The sequence below is a fragment of the Erpetoichthys calabaricus genome, chromosome 1 (genome assembly GCF_900747795.2).
Source record: "Erpetoichthys calabaricus chromosome 1, fErpCal1.3, whole genome shotgun sequence".
Taxonomy (NCBI): Eukaryota; Metazoa; Chordata; class Cladistia; order Polypteriformes; family Polypteridae; genus Erpetoichthys; species Erpetoichthys calabaricus.
Genome location: NC_041394.2, coordinates 353,306,727 through 353,331,535, shown reverse-complemented (window position 1 = coordinate 353,331,535; position 24,809 = coordinate 353,306,727). Strand labels below are relative to the sequence as shown.

The following is a 24,809-nucleotide window of genomic DNA, read 5'->3' as shown; positions in this document are numbered from 1 at the left end:
ACTACCAGGACATGGAGTTGAAGCAGAAACCTTGAAAAATCTGGATGAGATATCTGGACAGCTTAGCTATTAGCAAAACAAAAGGACTTGATGGACTGAATGGTCTCCACTGGGTTGTCAGATTTCTTATGCTTTTGTGCAGCAGCAGTCTGGGCATCACTAAACACTTGAGTCTCAGTTGAGTGGATGGGCCTAGATGCTTGAGTGACAGTAGGCTGGGTGTGGCTAAACACTTGAGTGACAGTAGGCTGGGTGTGGCTAAACACTTGCGTGACCATTGATTGGGTGGGGCTAGGTGAATAAACAAACTACAGAGACATGGAGTTGAAGCAGAAACCTTGAGAACCTTTAGGGAGAATCTGGATGAGATGTTGAGACAGCTTAGCTACTAGTTAAGCAAACGGGCTTGATCGAATGAATGGTCTCCTCTGGTTTATGAAATTTGTTATGTTCTGTGAACACATGGTGTAACTTGGCCTCTGAGGTTTGCAATCATAACATTCATAATTGGTGTAATAATAATATTCATAATTCTTTAACAGATAGGTTTTGAATTAAATGAAGCACACATTGAGTAAAGTTATTAAGCCTCCAAGGTTTTATTCTGAAATTTACGCTAAGAAATGGTGCTTTTGATGTTACATACAAAATGTTATGTAACGTACACTAATAAAGCTAATGACCGCCTAAGGTTTTATTATTAAGAAGAAGAATGTTAGATAGCACTTAACCCCTGAGGTTAGATATAAATAAGAGACTTCTTGTCACAGTCGGATTGCCTCCTAGGGGTATAAAACCTAAGGCTTCGCAAACAATTGTAAGTCAAGTTAACTCAGGTATTACAGTAACTTATAATTAACTCCTCTCATAAAGACGGAATTGGTGTTTAAGACTAAAAGTAATCATTTGGAGTCAAATTAATGATCTACACTCTTATTCTGTCGTTGGTTAGGAGACGTGAGGCTGTGCTGAAGTTTGAGGAGCTGAAACTTAACATCTTGTCCAAACTCATGAGCAGGTAAACCACAGCAGAGAAACTCTGTTATGTGTGGGAAAAGTGCACCTTGGGATAAAATCTTACGTCCATGCGATCTCCTTAACTTTTTGTTTGCTTCTGTTGCTCATTTGTGAAGTTTCGCTTTAAGCTGGATAGTGCAGTGCTGTGATATTTTGTATTCCACTTGTGATGGGTTTGATGAACACACTGCTCGCTATTGCACAATTACCCAGAAGCCTAACAATAAAGCAAACTGCAGCAAGACTTGTGGCATGTGAGAGCCATTAAATTGACAAGATGCGAGGTGGCGATGATACATTTTAATAAGTTGGTCTCATTAAATTCATGACAGGCCTATCGTGATTCAGTGTGTTTTGTTAGTTTGCAGCATGTTTATGATGTTAAGGTGAAACCATTGAAGGAGTCACCACTAGCGTCATACTGGGCCACAGTGTAAAATGTAACATGGTGGAGGAAACAGTACCTTGTTTTTTTTTACCTCTTCGAGAGATAAAATCTCAATGTTAGCACTCCTTCAGGTTGAGCCTCAGACAAGAATAAGATTTAATTAAGCTACGACAAGAACAGTTGCAGATCATTCAATCAATCTTTATTTATGTATTTATTTTTTAGCAGGAGATGGCCTGATATCCTATCCAGATACCGTGAACTGAGTTACAGACCATGCAATGCAACTACCAGCAAAATAATAACGTAGTGCAGAAAAAAAGAAAGCAAAACAGAAAACCAAAAGATCTCTAATTCAATCAACACAGAAGGCAAAAAATACATAAACAAAGTATTGAAGCTAATGATTCGCTGATCTTCTAAATATTGAAATAGATTTAAACAGCCTTGAGGGTACATCTCAGCAAGTGAGCATTTAGCAAAATGGAAAGGGAAGAAGAAGAAGGCTCAGATAAAATCATCATTGTGTGAGATTTCTCATTTAAATGTGGCACCACATTTGTCAGCAAACAGATGCACGTCTTCATTAAAAGCTTCTTTGAGTTTCTTCTGTAGATCCTCAAGACTAATAGACTCTACTTCATTTTTGTCATTTTCAGCAATGTAGCCAAAGAACTTCATGGGACGCTCATTCTGATCCACACAGCAGGCAACAGTCCACAGGTGGCTTGGCTTATTAATTCGATTCTTGATCTTGTCTCCTCGAGTAACTCCAACGATGACATATGTTTTGGCGCATTTGTTTTCATTTACAAATGTTTTCATTTTTTCACTTTCATAAATACCCCATTTTCCATTGTTTAGTGCAGCAAATTGAGGTACAACATTAGTCAAGGTGAAAGTTGCTTCCTTACTGTCTTCATCTTTATGATGCACACTTGGACTTAGGTGACCTCGATCATAGAAATAAATACTTTTATAATCTTCTGATACTGCCTGACTTTCCTTTAGTTTTTCAGTAAGTTCTTTTGTCTCTTCCATCATATTTTTGTCTTTCGTTTGGTCTGCAAGCTTAAAATATCATAAAATTGATTAAATTACAAATGATTGTAAATGCACATGCGTGCCATCTGTATGCTTATACATATAAAGACTATAATGGGCATTACTGTAAGTACATATCTTTAACAGGGAAGAAGTCAAGGCAGACCTCTGAGACACATTTACCACAGAAAGAGAGAACCAACAATATATACCACAGATGAGGAAAGGATTCTGAAAAGGGACCAGACTTTAGATGTTCATAAGCCCTTCTGCAATTGAGGGGGAGTCAAGATTAGGGTATGTACCCCCAAGAGCCTGATATGCACTGTAGCATCAGTATATCTAAACATGACAGACAAGTCCAAGGTGCATCTTACTGGTGTGTCAGGTGCTCGTCGGTCTAACAAGAGTGTAGAACCACCTCTTACCCAGAATGTAAATGAAAGATGAACCCAGAGATGAATGTGAGAAGATGGTACAAATGGGCACTCACTGCTATAACTGCAGAGTAAGAGTGATGGTGTGAGGGAGTTGATTGTTATCTTTCTGGAGTTTGGGATTGGCAAGCAGAATGTGAAGGTCAAAAGCTAAAAATATTTAGTTCAGTCTAATCTCAAGAGAAAAAAAAATGCTAAATACAAAATATTATAATATAAAAAAAGAATTAATGGAAATGACCTTAATAAAGAAACTGCTGCTAGTCGAAATTCAATGTGAAAACTTTTTTTCTACTAAGTGATGACAAGTGCTAATCCAAAAATGAAAAGTCTGAAGTCAAAACAGTTTATTAAAAACATACAATTGCTAAAACCAAATGTCCACCTCGGAGAAGCCAAAGAACATTTTTGGAATGTGCCACTAATGCCACAGCTGAGTGACCAGAAGGAAGTGTTGGTTTATTTTTAGAAGCATAAGATGAAACATTCAAATAATAAAAAGTCTAATCTGTCATCTAAGTTAAAAACAAATCCTAAAATTTGTTGCTGAAAATTTGTAGCACTCATATTTATTATGCACCAAATAGCTTGTATTTTTCAAATCCACAATCTCAGATAACTAGAAAGTACACAGAGCTGACCTTTATACCGTTGCAGTGGTTGTGTCATATTCAGTTCTTCTCTGGTCTTTGTCTCAAATTAATGCTAAAGTAATCTTGACTGAAAACCGGGGGTAACCACAACACAAACAAAGTGACATTGTTAAAGATGTGAATACATTTCGACTGTTAGAAAGACTTTCAATCAAAAATAAATGTCATTTCAATCACCAGTAGCCACACCACAACCTGTACTTCAGAAGAGTTCTCCCACCTGTTTGGCCTTGGATGGAGACCATCTAGGTAAAGGCTGGTTTGCTGCTGGAAGAGAGTTTTGGTGAGGCCAGCAGGGGGCACTTACCCTGTGGTGTGAGTGTGGATTCTAATGCCCAGTGCAGTGATGGGGACACTGTGCTGTAAAAATGGCTTCATCCTTTGGATGAGACATAACACTGAGGTCCTGGCTGTCTGTGGTCATAAAGATCCCTGGGCATCCTTGATAAAGAGAAGGGTGTATCCTGATATCCTAGCTAAAATGCCCCTCGTGGGTTTTGTCATTTCTGGCCCCCTAATCACCCCCTGTCTCTCTCTCTCACCACTTCACCGCCTAATAGCTCATGTGTGACGAGTGTACTGGTGCAAAAATGGCTGCCGTCACATCCATGTGGATGCTACACATTAGTGGTGGTTGAAGTGGTTCCACACTCACTGTGTAAAGTGCTTTGAGTAGTGAGTTGAGAGAAAAGTGCTATATAAATTAAATGATGATTATTATTTATTATTATTTATATTCAGCAGGTTATGAAGCCATATGACCATAACCACAGTTCTGAATAATGAGAAAAAAATGTAAACAAAATCTAATCATAACTGCAGAAAAAAGCTTTGTGTAATGTAATGTGTTTGACTGAGAAAGATGGGAACTGAGTAAAAAATGACATGGGAGGTGAAGTCAAAAATGCAGTCAAGAATCCAAACTATTAGGCCAAAGATTGCTCATCAAAACAAACTGTTGTGCAAAATCTAAAGGCATAAAACAACTTGTAAGCAATCTAACACATGGTTCCTTAACAAGATGTGCTTTCTAATATTTCATTATTTATGTATTTTTTTGACATAAATTCATCCAAAAATTAGGATACCCAGCACTGCTATACACTATCTGTTATAGTTTTATGGTGCAGTGACATCACTAATGGCACCAATGTTATGACAGGAACCTACAGTGCATCCAGAAAGTATTCACAGCACATCACTTTTTCCACATTTTGTTATGTTACAGCCTTATTCTAAAATGGATTAAATTCATTTTTTTCCTCAGAATTCTACACACAACACCCCATAATGACAACGTGAAAAAAGTTTACTTGAGGTTTTTGCAAATTTATTAAAAATAAAAAAACTGAGAAATCCCATGTACATAAGTATCCACAGCCTTTGCTCAATACTTTGTCGATGCACCTTTGGCAGCAATTACAGCCTCAAGTCTTTTTGAATATGATGCCACAAGCTTGGCACACCTATCCTTGGCCAGTTTCGCCCATTCCTCTTTGCAGCACCTCTCAAGCTCCATCAGGTTGGATGGGAAGCGTCGGTGTACAGCCATTTTAAGATCTCTCCAGAGATGTTCAATCAGATTCAAGTCTGGGCTCTGGCTGGGCCACTCAAGGAAATTCACAGAGTTGTCCTGAAGCCACTCCTTTGATATCTTGGCTGTGTGCTTAGGGTCGTTGTCCTGCTGAAAGATGAACCGTCGCCCCAATCTGAAGTCAAGAGTGCTCTGGAGCAGGTTTTCATCCAGGATGTCTCTGTACATTGCTGCAGTCATCTTTCCCTTTATCCTGACTAGTCTCCCAGTCCCTGACGCTGAAAAACATCCCCACAGCATGATGCTGCCACCACCATGCTTCACTGTAGGGATGGTATTGGCCTGGTGATGAGTGGTGCCTGGTTTCCTCCAAACGTGACACCTGGCATTCACACCAAAGAGTTCAATCTTTGTCTCATCAAACCAGAGAATTTTGTTTCTCATGGTCTCAGAGTCCTTCAGGTGCCTTTTGGCAAACTCCAGGTGGGCTGTCATGTGCCTTTTACTAAGGAGTGGCTTCCGTCTGGCCACTCTACCATACAGGCCTGATTGGTGGACTGCTGTAGAGATGGTTGTCCTTCTGGAAGGTTCTCCTCTGTCCACAGAGGACCTCTGGAGCTCTGACAGAGTGACCATCAGGTTCTTGGTCACCTCCCTGACTAAGGCCCTTCTCCCCCGATCACTCAGTTTAGATGGCCGGCCAGCTCTAGGAAGAGTCCTGGTGGTTTTGAACTTCTTCCACTTACGGATGATGGAGGCCACTGTGCTCATTGGGACCTTCAAAGCTGCAGAAATTTTTCTGTAACCTTACCCAGATATGTGCCTCGAGACAATCCTGTCTCGGAGGTCTACAGCATGACTTCATGCTTGGTTTGTGCTCTGACATGAACTGTCAAGTGTGGGACCTTATATAGACAGGTGTGTGCCTTTCCAAATCCTGTCCAGTCAACTGAATTTACCACAAGGTGGACTCCAATGAAGCTGTAGAAACATCTCAAGGATGATCAGGGGAAACAGGATGCACCTGAGCTCAATTTTGAGCTTCACGGCAAAGGCTGTGAATACTTGTGTACATGTGCTTTCTCAATTTTTTTATTTTTAATAAATTTGCAAAAATCTCAAGTAAACTTTTTTCACATTGTCATTATGGGGTGTTGTGTGTAGAATTCTGAGGAAAAAATGAATTGAATCCATTTTGGAATAAGGCTGTAACATAACAAAATGTGGGAAAAGTGATGCACTGTGAATATTTTCTGGATGCACTGTATGTGTCAACTATCGGCAACATGGCAGCAGCCACAAGAAAAATGAACAAAATTACATCACTGCAACAAAAATTACAAAAAATAAAATAAATTGCTAATACAAAGCATAAAATTCTAAAACATGAGATAGCACCAACCAGGGACTTAAACAGCCTTCTGGTAACTTCAGTCCCATTGAACGCAGCACCTGACAGCTGCAATCTCACTGGAGGGCCAATCACCAAATTAGTTAGGAAATTTGCATTGTTAACCACATTCAAAAGATAACAAACTAAATTAAAACATTAAACAAACATTAATAAAGGCAGTTGAAAAGAATAAGACAAATTTACAATGAAGAAAGAATGAATAAAGGGAACAAGTAAAAGACTAGTCACAAAACTAAAAGCAGGGGCAAGACCCTTGTGAAATGTCAGCACTGCCAGGCAGTTGGTCCTCTCCTATGAAGGTGAGCCTGTTCAAAGAGAATTAGGGCAGAGGTGGTCCTACACTGAAAACAAATACAAATGATTTTGGCTACTGAGCTAAAATAGGAGACCATGAGCCCCAAAATAAATTACTGGAAAATGGTCTAAATTTCAACATTCTTTGTATAAGTTTAATAAATTGGTCACCACCAATGCAGGAGGAATTAAACAAGGTGAGGCTGACCAAGAGTAAAGTCCAAAACACAAAAATGCAGAGATAACAGGCAAAAATGACAAGTGCAAATAGGAAACAGGCAAAGAGCAAAGTAAAGGCCATAATTCAAGAATATTGTATTGTATTAAAAATACTACAATGAGAGGATAAAGCCCAAACAAACCTTAACTGCTACAAATCCAAACATTTGAATTCAAAAGAAAGGAGCCAATAAAAAAATAGAAATTTAACATTCGTCCCTACAGTTACCTTAGAGCTTGTAAAACCCTAAAATAAGGCTTCCCGTGGCAGCCATTCAAGCAATTTTTCTGTCTGTTCCTTCATCTTTTTATATTTATTTGAGCATTGTTTCCAGAGTTTAAAAGAGTAAAGAAACTGTTTTTTAATTGTAGGTGGTTTACACGATGCTGAAAATTAATTATTTTCTCCCACGGCACCGTGTTATTTTCTTACAGGTGCTACCATTTTTGTTGATGGTTGCAATGCATGGAGTGTGTGATGTGTGACATCATCAGTGCAATTGTATAAAGGTAAGTGTGCGTACATTCCAACAATTCTCTGAGATTTCAGATTCTTCTTAGCATATTCTGGTTACAGATGCTTCTTTGTCCTTTGACTTCATTTAACATCTGCGCAATTTGGCTCTGATTATGTGTCCAACTTTGGATTCAAAATCCTGCACTGTATCCTGACTTTATTCTTTGATTCATGACCTGAGCTTTATGTATTACAGTTTTGAAATGTGGGGAAAGAGGGATAGCCTGTCTGTTCCAATCCCACAAAAAAGCTACTGAATCACAACTTGCTGAAAAACATAATGCTAGCCATGAGAGAAAGGCATCAGAACACACAGTGCATCACATCAGGCTACAAATGGGGCTCGCAACACATGCACGTCAGAGAAACACCTGCACAGGTATTCAGTACCCTGCTGGAGTGAGAGGGGGTGCAGTTGTTAACAGCCTTATCTTCTTTCTCCTCCTAAGCAGAAGCGAGAGTACAACTTTGATTGGAAGTAACTCTGGCCCTTCTAGCCAAAGGACTATAAAGGTCTGATGCCTCCTGATGTCGTCATCTCATTTGGACCTAGACTTGGTGAAAGGACAGGGCTTCCTATGACTGAGCTGCTCTCATACCTCACAACGGAACCAGGAATACTGCTTTATATTATTTCTATCTTTGAGTTTTATCATTAGAGAATAAAAAACAGCGACCTCCCTTGTTGGCACCCCAGCACTTTTGGGATCCTCCCTGCAATTATTCACCCATCCACAGGCTGCATACCCACAGATTGGCCAGAGTGTGAATGTTGACTCCTGTCCATCACTGAAAGTACCTACAATGGACATGTGTCAGAATTGGACCATAAGTAATGAAATAAGGTGGCCTTCGTGGTCTTGACCTTTAGCTTGTTATTTTAACTTTGTGACATTTCCTGATTCTCTTCTCATTTAAAACTCTCATTACCCAGTGCAGATAGTACACTGTCAGCCTCAGTATCTGTAGGCCCTGTCCAATTGGGCTCAACTTGAAGATGTGAGCGCAGCAGGCAACCTTAAACTATACAGTTAAAAGGCATAAATAAAATTACAAAATGACTAATAAAAATATTATATTATATAATGTAACAATACAAACAAACTCATTCACATAAATAAAACTCTCATAACTGGCATCCTTGTTTAAGTGTTTATGAGCTTCACTAAAATGATTACAGTTTTCCATATGTTGTTTTGGGGGTTTTCTGACCCCAGGAAGTCACTTGCACTTTTTATTTTGAAATAGCTTCCTTTAAAAGCTGTTAATTATTTAACATTATTTTTGTCACTATTTTGTTTTCCCGTGGACTCTGCCATTTTGAGATTTAACCCTGGTGATGTACTTGAAGGATACATACCATGATTAATCAGAAATGAGCACCAGATGATGTCATTAGTTTCACTGTATTAAGGTCACCGCATGCATTCCTGGACTGGTTAAAATTTGGTAGGGACTAACCACTCCATACTGGGAACCCCCCACAAGACCTGCCATTTTGTCACTCAAATCCTTAAGTTTGTCCATTTTTCCTGCTTCCAAAACATCACCTTCAGCTGACATTTCTCGTGCTGCCTAACATATGCCATCCCTTGACAGGTGCCATTGTAATGAGATAATCAGTGTGATTCACTTCATCTATCTGTGCTTTTAATGTGGTGTCTGATTGGTGTAAGCACAGGCACTGGATGAGGAAGGGGACTGGAAATTCCAGAAGGGGACAAAAAATATTCAGAATAGCAAAGCCACAATAGATCTTACCAAAGTCAAACAGATTAACAAATGTGGAGTTGTGCTAAGTAATAAAATTAAGGAATGGTGGAAGGGAAACTTTGAGAAGTGAGGAAAGTCCAAGGCTAATATTTGAAGATGGAGCACTAAATGAGGTTGGAACAGCAAGGATACAGTAGGAAGGAAAGAAGAACAGGAAGGCAACTGGACTAGATGGCATACATCCTGAAACATGGAAGAGTCTGGTGGAGGAAAGAATACATTTCATATTTGGGAGAGGACGTCAAAGATACGTTATTTGCAGAAAATGTCAGATTGATCAAGATCGAGACATAGTGTGATTGTGTCTATATATAAATAGTAGGGAGACATCTAGGATTGTGGACATTATAAAGCTAATGGCACATACAATGAAAATATGAGGAAGGATAATGGATAAAAAGTTTAGAACATAGTTGAAGAACAGTTTGGATTTTGGCCAGCGAAAGGTACAAGAGATGCAATTTTAACATTGAGGCAGATTATAGAAAAATACAGACAAAATGAGACAATACAGCACATGCTAATTATAGATTTAGAGAAGGCATGTGATAGAAATGTGGAGAGAGAAGGGCGTACCGGAAGTATGTTAGGATAATAAGGAATATGTATGGGGGGCTACACACAAGTGACATGTAGTGTTGGAATAACAGATGGTTCTGAAGTTAAGGTTGGGTTACCTCAAGGATCATCATTAAGCTCACATTTTTTTACTCCAGCTATGGACGTTTTTGGCTGGGGCAAACTGGATCAGGCCCCATGGTGTAAGCTTTTAGTATTATGCAATGTGGCACTACTAAGAATATTGTGACAATGACACTGGAGCAATGGAGGACAAAGGTTTCAAGATTAGTAAGTAAAAAAAGAATATCTATAATTTAAGGGATAAGAACAAGATGGAAAAGTTTGTCTTGGGAGAAAGGCTTAAAAGGGTGGGAAAACTCAGATGTCTTGGATCAGGAAAACAGGGTATGGAGAGCTAACTCTAGAAATAAGCCATAGAAAGCAATCAGGTTGAAAAAAAAAATTGGAAAGAAGGTTTCTGAGGGTTATGTGACTGAAGAATTAGTCCATGAGTGAAGAGTGAAGTGTACAAAACAGTGGTCAGTCCAGCATTGCTATATGGATCAGAAACCTGAGCAGTTAACAAGGGGCACAAAAGGAAACGGGATACTACAGAAATGAGGATGCTGATATTAAGGTGTGGAAGAACAAAACTTGATAACATCAGGAATAAGTGAATCAGAGGAACAGTTAAATTGGAGCAACAACAAAGAAAATACAGGAGAGAAATTTAAAGTGGTAGTACGGGCATGTCATAAAAAGAGAGGTGAACAATCTGGGGAGAAGAATTATGGATATGTAGGTGTTGGGAAAGAGGAGAAGAGGATTGCCAAAGAGAATGTGGATGGACTGGGTAAAGAGGGAAAGGGGTGTGAGGAATGGACATGTAAAACAGACGAGGATGAGATACAGTGACACAAAATAGAACTGGGAAAAGCTTTTGAAGAAGAAGAAGAAATTTTCCCCATTGACCCAATGCATTCCATTAGAGAAGACTAAAACAACTGCTTTCATTGCTGTCACTTTTCAGTTGCTTCCTGTGCTTTATTTTTATCTGAATGTTTAGACTTACCTGAGGTTCAAGGTACCATGTGCCGTATGGACGGGGGCCGCCACTCTCATATTTGTAGGCAGAATAGATTGGGATACGGTTTTCCCTGTCATACATTGTGGCAAAATGAACTTTGTTTTTGTAGGTCTGGCAAATCCGAGCAGCTTTATCAGGAACAAGGCCCTTAGGTTCTGTTTGTTTGTGGAAAAATTCTCTGCATGTAAATTCTCCACGCTTCATGACCTCAAAGTTTCCTTGAGTGGTTAAACACCCAAAGATCACTAGGACAAGCAACAGCATTGTTTCTCTTCTACAGTATCAGGGAGCTGGAAAAGAACAAGAAGAACACCAAGCATCAGAATTATGGGGAAAAAAATCCCTCTAGTGAGGACATTGTATTACATTTACGGTTCTGCCTTGAAGGAAATTCCAAAGTATTTATCATATGATTAGGAAATCCCTGTGGACCATCAGATTAGCTTTTAGGCACTATTTGTTTGTAATGAATAAAATTGTCAATGACTTCACTTATCAGAACACCATCTCAAGATTCTGGCCTTGAAAAAGTTCCAAATGAAACTAAAATTACTGTAGGAGTTTAAAGCTTTAGCCCTCTGCCTGCTAATGTGAGGGATTAATGGGACGTCCCATTGGTCTCAGTCTGAACCTCATCATTATTTACACTTACTCACCTCTTTCCTTTCATTATTGCAGGTGAAGCAAAAGCCCAGCAGCAAAAGAAATAAAGAGACGCAAACTGATCAGTTGGCCAACAAACTCAGTTCCTTTGGGTTGCCGCCATTTTCACTCTCAATTTTAATTCTAGTTATTTATTAAGACCCTTTATTTAATGTTATAACTTGTTGTTGTGCTAATTCTGCCACACCGGCCTTTTGAAAAACTCTTGATTATTGTTTTTCTGTGAACACCATCCAAAAGTTTTGTGACCCAGAACAGAAGAATATTTTTAAGACCTTCATTTTTCTTTTGACATATTTTATTGAAACAGATTTCATATGATGGACATTAAGCTGCAACTGGGATCAAGTCAGCTGGCTTGTCATAAAAACAGAAATGTTATTTATTACAGGGAATGATGAAACTGCAACAACAGTTTCTCACTCTTTAACTCAGTTGGTATCCCCTATTAGTTTTTTTGAATCAGCCCTTAATCAAGGCGTTATCTTTGACACTAGCATGTCATTTAAAACACACATTACAAAATTATCCAAGCATGTTTTTTCCATCTTAAAAATGTTGGAAAATTAAGGCATTCTCAAGACATACAGGATTCTGAAACATTAATCCACGCATTTATTTCTAGTAGGATTGACTACTGCAATGTGGTGTTCACTGGATGTTCAAATGTTTCTTTAAGCGGTTTTCAGTTAATTCTTTCAGCAGCGTTTTGAATTATTATAAGAGCACAAAAATATGAACACATAACTCCAGTTCTCAAGTCCTTACACTGGCTCAGGGGTTGAGTTTAGGGCAGATTTCAAAATCCCCTTTTTAACATATAAAGTCTTAAATGGCTGAGATTCGGCTTACTTGTCTCAAATTATCATGACTTACAAACCTGAACGCACATTAAGATCTCAAGATGCCGGTCTGCTTACGATTCCAAGGATTACTAAAATAACAGTGGGAGGTCGAGCTTTTAGTTACAGGGCCCCTAAACTGTGGAGTGGTCTGCCTGCTAATATAAGAGATGCCCTTTCAGTTTCATCTTTCAAATCAGACTGAAGTCTTACAGATTCAGTTTAGCATACCCTGACTAGAGGTGCTGATTAACTGGGCATACCACATCTCTGTTTTTAATATAAGTAATATAATATTTATAAACCATTACTAACCCTCCTTTATTCTGTTTCTCTTCTCAGTATCTGGATGTGGCACTTGATGCCATTGCTCTATGGCCAGCCTGCTCTCCTGTGTATGAAAAAATCATCTCGGATAAAGTAGCTTTGAAATCATCGGATAGAAAAATTCTCTCATCATAATGGACTGCCAGCACAAATTCCGCTATATAAAAACAAGGAGAGGGGTAGGTGGCCAGCTGGCTGAGGTCTCCTGAACTGTGACATCATTTTTGACTTTCTCTTTTACAATTTCATTCTTGTCAGTGAAGAGGACTATACACAAATAAGTGTCCTGACTTGGCAGTAAAACAGATAACTAGTTTCTTGCAAAAACTGGGAGATGCGAACAAAAGGCAAACAAAAGAAAATGAAAATAAACCAAGATGACCAAAACTGAGGTGAGAGGCAAAATTCAAACCAAGCAATGCGAGAACCATAAACACACAATAAGTCAAAAATGAAAATAAGGATTTTATCTGCATTCGTATAAGGCTCATAGCAAGGGCTGAGCTTTTATGCCGGTTGCTGATGGAGTCAAGGTCATAACCCCGGATGTGGGACGTGACCCTGACAACAGTACACAAAATGGCTTCTCTTAAAGGAAAAGGCTACAAAACATAAATTTTCAGCGTAAATCATGACAATAAGTTGTATTGTATTATGTGGGTTTGCTGTACATTTCATTTTTGTATGGCTGCAAGGTGGAGAAATACAGGCTTTCTTAAAGTCTAACCCAGTTTTCTTTTCCACTATTGTCTAGGTGATCCTCCCTTCATACCCTTACTGGGGGTTGATAAGCCTTCTGAAAATAATCCTTCCAACAGAGACTTTTAATTTCCTAAAGGGATACTGACCGGTTTACTATTTGTTTTTCTCCATGACTAGTGAGTTTCCCGCACTCTTTTTTGCTAAACCAGCCCGAATTGTCGCTTCACCCCCGATCCCTCCTGTCCCCCAGTCCACCAGGACGATCAACCTGATTAGCGGACTAACAGTCTCACCCGAAGGTCGCTGGTTACCGCTGTTTAGGTGATCGATTCCCTGAGTGACCCGTTGAGTTCGGGATATAACCAGACCGTTAGAGCAAAGAGTCTCGCCCTCCCACAACAGTGCTTTTTCCCGATCACGAAATGTTCGGTTATTCATCTATTCTTCCCACTCCCTTCCTTTATTTTGCTTTTAAGCCTCAAAGAGACTTCTTCTCCGTTTCCTAGGGAGTATACTTAACTCACGTCCTTAATATTCATAATCTTTTCACACTGTTTTATTTCTGAGAGGTTATCTATACATTCCAGTTCACTCACTGCCTGGTTTCTTTTCCCGGTCAGACTCCCTCGGTCTACTCACCAAGAATTTTTCCTCCCGCCTGGAAGTTCCCAGTTCACTCGACTTTCAGGAAGAATCAGAGGAGGTCAAGGACTGCTCATTCAGGAGTCACCTGAGGCAGGCCAGTCCTACCTTTTTCCGGAGCTGGTCCTCCCGATCCGGCCGGAATTGGTCCTTTTGCTGGTCCTCTGGACAATCCCGCTCAAGGAGTCGCTTGGCCCTCTCTGTCCCCGTACGGGCCACCAAAAACTGTAGACGAAAGTTGAGATAACAGCACCCAGACACCAATAAAAAAGTAAAAAGCAATTTCTTTATTCTTGGTGGCAGAGAGACTATGCAGCCCCTGTCAGCCAGTTTCACTGACAGTTAGATCAGATAGCCCATAGAAAGAAGGAGTTAGCTCAGTTTTATAGTAGTTTGTTTACTAAACAAAAAGAGGAAGTATGGCAGTTCAATTTGAGGTCAAGCAGAGTCTGCAAGTAGCTTAAGATGACACATTAGATCAGTAAGATAAGATAAGTATCAGTCCCAGGCTTCCTACCCAGCTTAGGCTATGCAATTCAGCTATGGCTAGTTTTGCAAGACAGTTACAGAGAAAGCACTTTGCAAAATATGTACTTCCCTATTCTTCTGCACCATCAGGGTTACAACACTTCAATGGCTACGTGGCAGTTACAATTTAAGAATCTTTTTTCAGCCTATAAAAGGATTAATGTTATACTGTCAGTTAATGCACAGCACATTCTTCTTATAGCTTACATTTTGCACATAATGATCATCACATATAATAATTGATTATACAATATCAAAAGCTACCTTAAAAGTTAGTTTAGTACATTTGTGTTACAAGAATACACTCTTACAGCTTAGCGTCTGTATTAGATTACATTTGTTCAGTTAGCTTTAGCACATTCTTATTTATCTATACTAATAAAAGGCAAAGCCCTCACTGACTCACTGACTGACTGACTAACTCACTCATCACTAATTCTCCAACTTCCCGTGTAGGTAGAAGGCTGAAATTTGGCAGGCTCATTCCTTACAGCTTACTTACAAAAGTTAGGCAGGTTTCATTTCGAAATTATACTCGTAATGGTCGTAACTGGAACCTCTTTTTTGTCCATATACTGTAATGGAAGGCAGCAAGATGGCCGTAGGAGACGGAGTTGCGTGTCGTGTCATCACGCCTCCCACGTAATCACGTGAACTGACTGTGAACTCAGTACGTAGAAAAGAAGGAGGAGCCCCAAAGAGCGCTGAAGAAAACACCCCAAAGAGCGCTGAAGAAAACATTCATTACACAATTGACAAGGCAGCGAAACAATAAGAAGCGAGTGAGTGACTCATACAAGCATCTTCATAAGACACGAGGTATAAAAAAGCACGGTGTAAACAATAAGTTTAAATTAAGTTTATAGAAACGCTCCCGCTGCCGTTTGCAATACCATATTCGCGAGATACAAGTTTAATGAGAAGACACGAGGTATAAAAAAGCACGGTGTAAACCGTAAGTTTAAATTAACTTTATAGAAACGCTCCCGCTGCCGTTTGCAATGCCATATTCGCCCCTGCGAAGCGCGGGGATTTTGCTATATATATTAAACTATTTCAACCATTCTATGATCTGCTTCTTGAAACTTTAAGAGGGCACCGTGGCAGAAGTTAGCCGACTTGCTCACCAACCACAAGCGTTACCTGGTAGGTAACCACCCATACAATCAGATTGTGAATCAGACTACGAATGCCTGCAATGTAATTACCCCGATCTACATGCTGTCAAATGAAAGAACCACACGCCGTGGCACAACGTTAGGGGCTTCGCCTCTAGCACTTGATGTCCAAGGATCGATTCCCGTAAGGGAGTGCAGTGAGTGTGTACGCCAGATGAGCCCACAATTACGGTGAAACGCGTACTATGCATCTTCAAAGCACGGTGTAAACCGTAAGTTTAAATTGAGTTTATAGAAACGCTCCCGCTGCCGTTTGCAATACCATATTAGATGACTTTGTAACAGAGTTAAAATTGCTGGAGCGATAAATTTTTAACTGCCGGGTCATGTTGCGTGTTCTCGGGTAGGTACGCCAAAAAATGTATACATTTATGCATGTAATGGGCAAACAAAAAATGTACTATACCTGAAAGCACTACAGTAGTAATCAATGTATCTTTACTTCTTAAATGTTAATGTTTTACTGTTTAATAATTTATACGCTTCTTATATGTTGTTCAGATTCTTTTATCAAAATACCAGTAACAGCGTACTGCACGATAACGTGGAGTGAATACACTTGACATGAGCATTCATGTTATTTATCCTCTTTCTCTGTACGTTTACCATTCGTTTGCTCAGAGGTTGATGTGCTTGCTGCTTAATGAGCAGCTCTTCACCCTAGCGTCCCGCTGCTTCTCTTCTTTCGTCGGCATCTTTCCCCGTTAAAACTGATTTTTTTAAAAACTTAGTATGTTTTCTTTAATTTTTCAGTTAAGCTGGCACTTAAGTCTTCAATCTGCCTCAAGAATGATTAGCGAAGGTGGTAGAGAATGAAAACGGCAGCCGTACGCATCCGCCACGGACGCACTGGTGCGTGCAGCTGTGAGTTGATTCTACAATAAAATAAAATAAAGATAAAAAGAGTAATAACTTGCAGCACCGCTATTCAATTACACTTGCCTAACGCCTCTCCTAAGGGGAAATACTGTGGGATCTGGGCATCCGTCAAAGCACCAATCACAGGCCCGATTAGAAAGCGGGAAGCTGTGATTTGTCATCTCCCTCCCATGTAACAATCACAGCCTGTGTTGCAACGCACTATGTATGTATATGTATATATGTGTATGTGTGTATATATGTATGTGTATATATATATATATATATATATATATATATATATATATATGTTCATATGTGTGGGAAAGCGAATAGTAGACGTGACGTAGTATATGTGTACCAAATTTCAAGTCAATAGGTGAAACGGTTTGCAAGCTACAGCTGATTTAAAATCCTGGACAGACAAACGAATAGCCACGGTAGCGTATTATAGAAGAACATTTTACTGTTTAATAATTTATATTTATATGCAATGTGCTTCTTATATATTACTTCATATTCTCATATGATAATGATGTTAATGTTGTTTATATTGATTTCTATGTTATTGTAAGTGCTCTTTATTTGTGGAAAAATAAATTTGGCAATTAACAAACTTATTTTATACATACTACATTTTATTTTTTTCTCTTGCACTCAGTGAGCGAATCCACTGGGTAATCAGCTATATATATATATATATATATGTACATATGTATATATATGTGTACAGTAATCCCTCCTCCATTGTGGGGGTTGCGTTCCAGAGCCACCCGCGAAATAAGAAAATCCACGAAGTAGAAACCATATGTTTATATGGTTATTTTTATATTGTCATGCTTGGGTCACAGATTTGCGCAGAAACATAGGAGGTTGTAGAGAGACAGGAACGTTATTCAAACACTGCAAACAAACATTTGTCTCTTTTTCAAAAGTTTAAACTGTGCTCCATGACAAGACAGAGATGACAGTTCCGTCTCACAATTAAAAGAATGCAAACATGTCTTCCTCTTCAAAGGAGTGCGCATCAGGAGCACAGACTGTCAGAGAGACAGAGAAAAGCAAACAAATCAATAGGGCTGTTTGGCTTTTAAGTATGCGAAGCACCGCAGCACAAAGCTGTTGAAGGCGGCAGCTCACACCCCCTCCGTCAGGAGCAGAGAGAGAGAGATAGAGAGAGAGAGAGAGAGAGAGAGAGAGAGAGAGAGAGAGAGAGAGAGAGACAGAGTTTGTTTTTCAATCAAAAATCAATATGTGCCCTTCGAGCTTTTAAGTATGCGAAGCACCGTGCAGCATGTCATTTCAGGAAGCAGCTGCATACAGAAGGTAGCAACGTGAAGATAATCTTTCAGCATTTTTAGACGAGCGTCCGTATCGTCTAGGTGTGTGAACAGCCCCCCTGCTCACACCCCCTACGTCAGGATCACAGAAAGTCAGCGCAAGAGAGAGAAAGAAAAGTAAGTTGGGTAGCTTCTCAGCCATCTGCCAATAGCGTCCCTTGTATGAAATCAACTGGGCAAACCAACTGAGGAAGCATGTACCAGAAATTAAAAGACCCATTGTCCTCAGAAATCCACGAACCAGCAAAAAATCCGCAATATATATTTAAATATGCTTACATATAAAATCCGCGATAGAGTGAAGCTGCGAACGGCGAAGCGCGATATAGCGAGGGATCACTGTATTTTAATTATTCAGAGAGCTGTAATATCACAAATGTAATGGATTCTGTGTCCAGTCGGAGGAAAACAAAGCCCAGAAGTACGTAGTGATTCACACACATAGAGCACATAGAAGATCAAATTCAAAACAAAGCATTTAATGTGCTATTTTAGTTACGATGGGATTGAGAAACTAGTAAATGAAACGATTTTAAGATGAAGTTTATGATGTTCTACTTTAATGACAAAATAAACTACGTGATTAAAGTGGAAATTTAAAGATTAAAGTTGATATTTCGTGCTTTTTTCCCACTGTGTCCCTATCTTTTTTTCATTTCTCTGTCCCCCAATAAGCTTTCATATGACACTCAGACGGTGGGCTACGACTCGCCTTTTTATGGCGACTTTGATATCCGACAACTTCTTTTTTATTTCAGACACTGTGCGACTTTGTGAACTTGAGCTTTCAAGTTTCTCCGACACGCTATGTCACTTGATCAACTTCCTTTTGTTGTTTATACCACTGTTTAAACCAACAAATAGTACATTTTTCTTTGCCTCCACTTGGTATTCGCTGAAATTCTTATATTTTCCCTCTTGCTTTTGCCATTGCCTTTTCACAGAAGGCTGAGCTCAAGGGCTATTTATATTGATTTGCATATTCAAAGAGGCGTAATTCTGGGAGGAGTTAGGGCAGGACAGCAGACTCATGCACATGCTTTAATTTTCATGCTGACCGCGATTTATGGAGCGGAAGAACATGGAAGTTGCCGTTCACACAGATTCATGCATCTGGATTTTTTTGTGCGTAAGCACATTTCCGCTTTTGTGCTTACATCATGTTATAGTGCAAATTCTACGCACTGCGTTATGCATGAGGCCCCAAGACTCTAAAGACTTGGACCTTCGTCCTTTTTCATAGATATTGAGAGCACCACACACCCCTTTCCAGCAACCTCATGACCCCCCATGCTCTCCCAATCCATCTACTGACTTCACAAGAAGAGTCACCAGAAACAAGAATGTCACTGCCAAGGTAAGTAAATCTCTCAACAAGGTCGACACTCTCTTCACAGACAGATGCATAAATGATGGCCGTACCCAGGAGATCATTAAAGGCCTGGCTCTTTGGTTTTTATCAGGACACTCACAAGCCCAGACACACAGACTCCTCACTCAGTCTGTCGAGCTCCCCGATTAGAGCCTCCATTGACTCCGCGAAAATCACAGCATCATCAGCAAAGTCAAGATCTGTGAATCTTTCTTCACCAACAGATGCCCCACAGCCGCTGGACCCCATGACCCTGACCAACACCCAGTCCATGCAAGCATTGAACAGAGTAGGAGCAGAACACACCACTGATGAACCTCAGAATCAACTGGGAAAAACACAGAGGTTCTGCCTCCACTCTGCACAGCACTCACAGTACCAGTGTACAGCAACCTTGAAAGGATACCGCAAACCCTCAGGATGTCCCACAGGGCATCTTGATCAACTGAGTCAAATGCTTTACGAAAATCGACAAAGGCTGCAAAGAACCTCTGCTGATATTCTTATTTGCACTCCATGAGAACCCTCCGTGCCAGGATGCGGTCGATGGTAGACTTCTTAGGTGTTAAACCAGACTGTTCTGGTCGCTGGTAGGTGAGCAAGTGATCACGGATCCTATTGAGGACGACCCTAGTAAGGACCTTACCCGGCACCGAGAGCAGTGTTATACCCCTGCAGTTGCCACAATCCAGGCGATCACCCTTCTCTTTTCAGATAGGGACGACAAGTCCTGTTTTCCAGTCATTTGGGATGACGCCAGTCTCCCAAATGGAAGCAAAGATTGCTTGCAATGCCAGGAAGACAGCCTTACCACCAGCATGGAGAAGTTCATCCCAGATACCACAGGTCCCTGCAGCCTTTCCTCCCCTCAGCTGGTTCACCACCTGTGAAAAATCAGTGAGACTGTGTGGTTCACAGCTAATTGGAGGATCAGCCTCTAGGACCATGGACCCAGAGATATCCAACGTCCTAGCCGGAGGATCAACATTTAACAATTGCTCAAAGTAACCAGCCTAGCGGGTCACAACTGCAGTGTCATCCGTAAGGACCGTTCTATCAGCCGCCCTGACTGCGACTCTCCAAGGAACAGATTCAGATGTGCTTAATGCTTTGATTTCTCAGTAAGCAGGATGTGGGTCACTAGACCATAGATGTTGTGTCACCTGCTCACAGATTCCTCTAACAAAATTCTCCTTATCTTCCCAAAGAGCCCTCGCAGCCATCCTTCTCAGTTCCCAGTACAGACCAGAGTTGGCAGTGAGCCGTGTGCTGTGGCTCCTCTTGATGATATCCAGGGTGCCCTGCGAGATGAAACACCTCCTTTTGGGAAGTACTTATGGGTCACACAAAAGTCCATTATAACAGGGAGCTTGTCTCCCTGAAGCACCATCTTGCAGTACCCAGTGACCCCATGTATTATCGTAGTATTTCCCTCTACTTACCCTTTACCTGTTTTCTCAAGGGTAAAAGTTCTTGTTGGGTTCGTTATCAGGTTGGTCTACTGTTGCACTTTAAAATGAGCACACACACACATAGATAAACACACACACACAGACCTTAACCACAACAGTGCCCCATAAATGACAGACACACGCTGATTAACCCTTAGCACTTTAAACCACACATCAGCCTGTCACTCAGCACTTCAAGAGACTTACTTATTATCGGCACGAACAACATACGATGTTTTAGTGATATCTCAGACCTAAATATTACTTTTGGTCTACAAGAATACATTTAAACATACAAAGACTCAGCACTCTTGACTATCGGCCATTTATCAGCCAAGAATACCTTCTTTTTATCGTACTGTCCCTTCTTTTGAGCGTCGCCCTCACTCTCAGCCTTATAAACCTCGCAGCACAGAAATAATGGCAAAAATCTGGCTACACCAGGTGCTCAAAGAAATCTAACTTATTAATTCAATCATTCTAGACATTAAGACAAAGCAGAGAAAGTTAAAAGCAGCATGGTATTTATTACAAGAATAATAATAATACCACTGGAACAAAGAATAATAGAAAATAGGTACTGATAGAAAAGTCTGAATATATATAGTCTTTAGGAAAAGCTTACGAAAAAGTTACAGATGACAAGGATAGTACTAGGGTGTTGTACCGTGTTAGCCATTATGAATGTAGAGAAAAGCCAAACAAAATGACAACTTTTATTGGCTAACTAAAATGATTACAATATGCAAGCTTTCAAGGCAACTCAGGCCCCTTCTTCAGGCAACATGTAATCAATCTTACATCTTGCCTGAAGAAGGGGCCTGAGTTGCCTCGAAAGCTTGCATATTGTAATCATTTTAGTTAGCCAATAAAAGATGACAAGGATGAATGTCCCAGGGAGGCGTTTAATTTAGCAATTGATGTTCATGATGCCTTTCTGGCGACCAATGTCGTCTTCGTCTGTTTCTCTTCTTCTCCTTCTTCTTCTCCTCTTCTTCTCCTCCTTCTTCTCCTCCTTCTCTTCTTCCAAACCAGGGCATATTTATTATAAAGTTTCATGCCATGGTTTCACAGCACATGAATGTTCCATGCACCTGATTGGCTGGCTGTCAATATGATTGATGAATTTTGCTCAAATTCTTTCCCAGATAATAAAGTTCTTTGATATTGTCTTAGTTTCTCTTTCCCAGGCCATAAACCCCAGATGTCCATCCATAAAGTAATCAATAGCCTGAGGTGTCAGCTCAGCATCCTTTCCCAGGTTGTAAAATAATTGAGCCCCAGAATGTTTTCCTTTCAATGTCGGAAACAGCTGTTTGAAAGTGAGGTGTAAGAAAATTTGCTTTGATTTGTCTTAATTGTAGTTCATCTGTTTTACCTTGTCTTGACCAAAATATAATGGAAAATTAAACCAAAATATACAGATTTTATACACCATAACACCACAGCAGGCTGCTCTGCCAGACTACATCTCCCAGCATGCCCTGCTAGCGTTCCCCTGGGGACCAATATCCGGGGCTGCTGCCATCTAGTATGCTGGGGAAGGAAAAAGCCCCCAGCGATATCTTCATTATTCAATGGGCTGTCTGAACCCTCTGTTCTGGCCATCTCTTCCGGGTCTGATTCTTCTCTCTTCCATAGCTGGGATGCCTGTCTGACTTCAAGTGGCTTCCCGTCCGGGTAAGTAGCCATCCCGTCTTCTGGCTACAACGCCGATCTAGCCCATAAGGCAACTACAACTTATATATATATTGTGGCGAACGGTCAGGGACCATGCCCAGCCGGACCGCCCCTTCAGCACAGGATCCAGGGGAGCAGCCACGGGATGCATGCTACGTCCCCCGGAACACTTGATGGCAGCCTCCCTGGGCTGCGTTGGGGCCACTTTCATGGAACACCACAGCTCATCTTGGTTGGGCTCCGTGGCCTCCGCCATGGGAGCTGCATAGAGCTGCATGGCTTATCGAACCCATCTGTGCAGGAGCACAGCCACACCCGGAAGTCCAGCCAGAAGTAGATCAATGAGCACCTGCAGCACTTCCGTGTGGGCTATAAGAGGAGCCTGCAGCCACTACTCAGGGCTCCAGAGTTGGGAGGAGTTGGACAAAGCTGCCCTGAGAGGAGTGGAGGAGAAGAGTGTGGTGATCTGGGTGCTTTATTTGTGTTTGGACTGTGTTGTGCCTGTGGGGTTCACGGGGAAGACGTGCCCTCCAGCTGAAGAAAGAAAATAAAAGTTTTTGTTTGTTTTATACATGCCTCTGGTGTCAGTCTGTGTCGGGTCGGTGCCAATAAAGCGCTAATACCACATTAGCATAGTCGGCAGGATTTCGGTTCATCTATTTTGGCCAGGACCTGTACATATTTTTGTGTGGTGACCTGGCACAGCAGTGTGAGGCACACGCACTGCCAGAAGAAGCCATGGTCGGTGCGCCCCAAAGAGAGGTCACATGGACAAGAGGTTGTCCGGAAGACAAGATCCGTGCAGGGGTTGGTGGCCTGGAGGCATCGATTCATAGCGGGGTGAGCTCGAGGGTGAGCGAGGTAGGTCTGGTCCCCGTTTTCTCCGCAGGACAGCAGGCGGAGGACAAGTGCCCGGATGTTCTTCCCGATGTGGTTTTCCCTGAGGTGAAGGGGGTGGTGGAGGAGCAAGGCCGCTTCCTTGTGGCAGGTCCGGGGGTGGAGGATGTGTGTCGCCTTCCCGCAAGTAAAGGATTACTGTTGTAGTGTCAGAGAGAGAATGTGCAGCATTGTTCATAATGGCGCTCAGTTTTGTTTTTCAATTTCTCCTCCCCTACAACCTACAGGGGGTCCAGAGTGTATTCCACAACTAAGCCTGCCCTTTTAATTAGCTTCTTGATTTGGTGGTCCTCTCTTGAAGTGATGTTACCAGCCCAGCACACCACACTGGCCATCACAGAGTTGTAGAAAAATGTGAAGGATGGCACTTCTTACATTAAAGAAACACAGTCTCCTAAGAAAACTTGCCTGCTCTGCCCTTTCTTCTCTAGTTCGTCTGTGTTCCAAAACCAGTCCAACCTGTCATTAATGAGGACCTCCAAGTGTTTGAAGGAGTGGACCACCTCTACATTCAATCATTTAATAGTGACACAGAGACTCTTTAGTGTGGTGAAAGTCAATCGGCAATTCCTTTGTTTTGCTGATGTTAACTTGTAAATAATCCTCTTTGTACCACAACACACAGTTCTCCCCCTGACGCCTCTCCCTTATCTCATTCCCCTTATCAATACACCCCATAATTGCAGAATCACCTGAGAATTTCTGCAAGTGACAAGACCTGCTGTTACTTTTATAGTCTGAGATGTTCAGAGTGATGTACACTTCTGCTTGGCGCTCCATTCAGTTCTTTAGTATCACAAACTGTGGTCTGCCCCACAGATAGTCCATTATCAGGACACCAGAGGCTCATCCACCTGCATATCTCTGAGTTGACCTCTTCCTCTTAATAGGGATGGCTGGATGGTATTGAAGGCTCTGGAGAAATCAAAAAACATAAACGCTGCCAGCATTATCCAGGTGAGAATAAGCCTTCTGGAGCGGAGAGGTAATTGCATCCTCCACTTCTGTCTTTCTTTGATATTCAAACTGAAGAGGGTCCTGGTGGTCTACCACAAGAGGGATCCTATAGTCAATAAACTGAGATTCATTTCAGTCATGTCTGTGCCTCTATTGATATGAAACTAAACACATCTCTTTTCCTTGTTGGTGTTCTGTCCACACAAGCCGTGTGGTTGAACACTCTTGTGCAGAGCTGCTGTTCTGCTCTCCTGCTGAGATTCACTGCAATCTGTGAGATCCCATCAAGTGAAGTCCTTGTTTGTCCTCCCTGCGTGGAGTTTGCATTTTCTCTCCGTGTCTGTGTGGGTTTCTTCCAGGTACTCCGGTTTCCTCCCACAGTCCAAAGACATGCAGGTTAGGTGCACTGGCGATTCTAAATTGTCCCTAGTGTG

General features: G+C 41.1%; 1 protein-coding gene and 1 long non-coding RNA gene across 4 annotated transcripts in view; one reads left to right on the top strand and one right to left on the bottom strand.

Annotated features, from left to right (window-relative positions):
* The first annotated feature begins 445 nt into the window (after window positions 1-445).
* On the top strand, window positions 446-2,008 carry LOC127527908 (uncharacterized). 2 transcript variants are annotated; one of them, XR_007935082.1, is made up of 2 exons: window positions 446-510; window positions 1,631-2,008. It is a non-coding gene; the product is annotated as an uncharacterized LOC127527908 (long non-coding RNA). The 2 variants fall into 2 exon arrangements; XR_007935083.1 differs by lacking the exon at window positions 446-510 and adding an exon at window positions 952-1,018.
* LOC114642750 (endonuclease domain-containing 1 protein-like) overlaps window positions 1,876-24,809 on the bottom strand; it is a 240,259-nt gene continuing 217,325 nt past the window's right edge. The window contains exons 2-3 of one of the 2 annotated variants that reach the window (XM_051927364.1): window positions 10,924-11,145; window positions 1,876-2,476 (exon numbers count right to left, since the gene is read on the bottom strand). In XM_051927364.1, the coding sequence (XP_051783324.1) occupies window positions 1,943-2,476; window positions 10,924-11,145 (756 nt within the window). In that variant the 3' untranslated portion in view covers window positions 1,876-1,942. Of the gene's footprint in view, window positions 2,477-10,923; window positions 11,224-24,809 lie in introns of those variants that run through there. The other variant, XM_028791579.2, reaches the window with a different exon arrangement.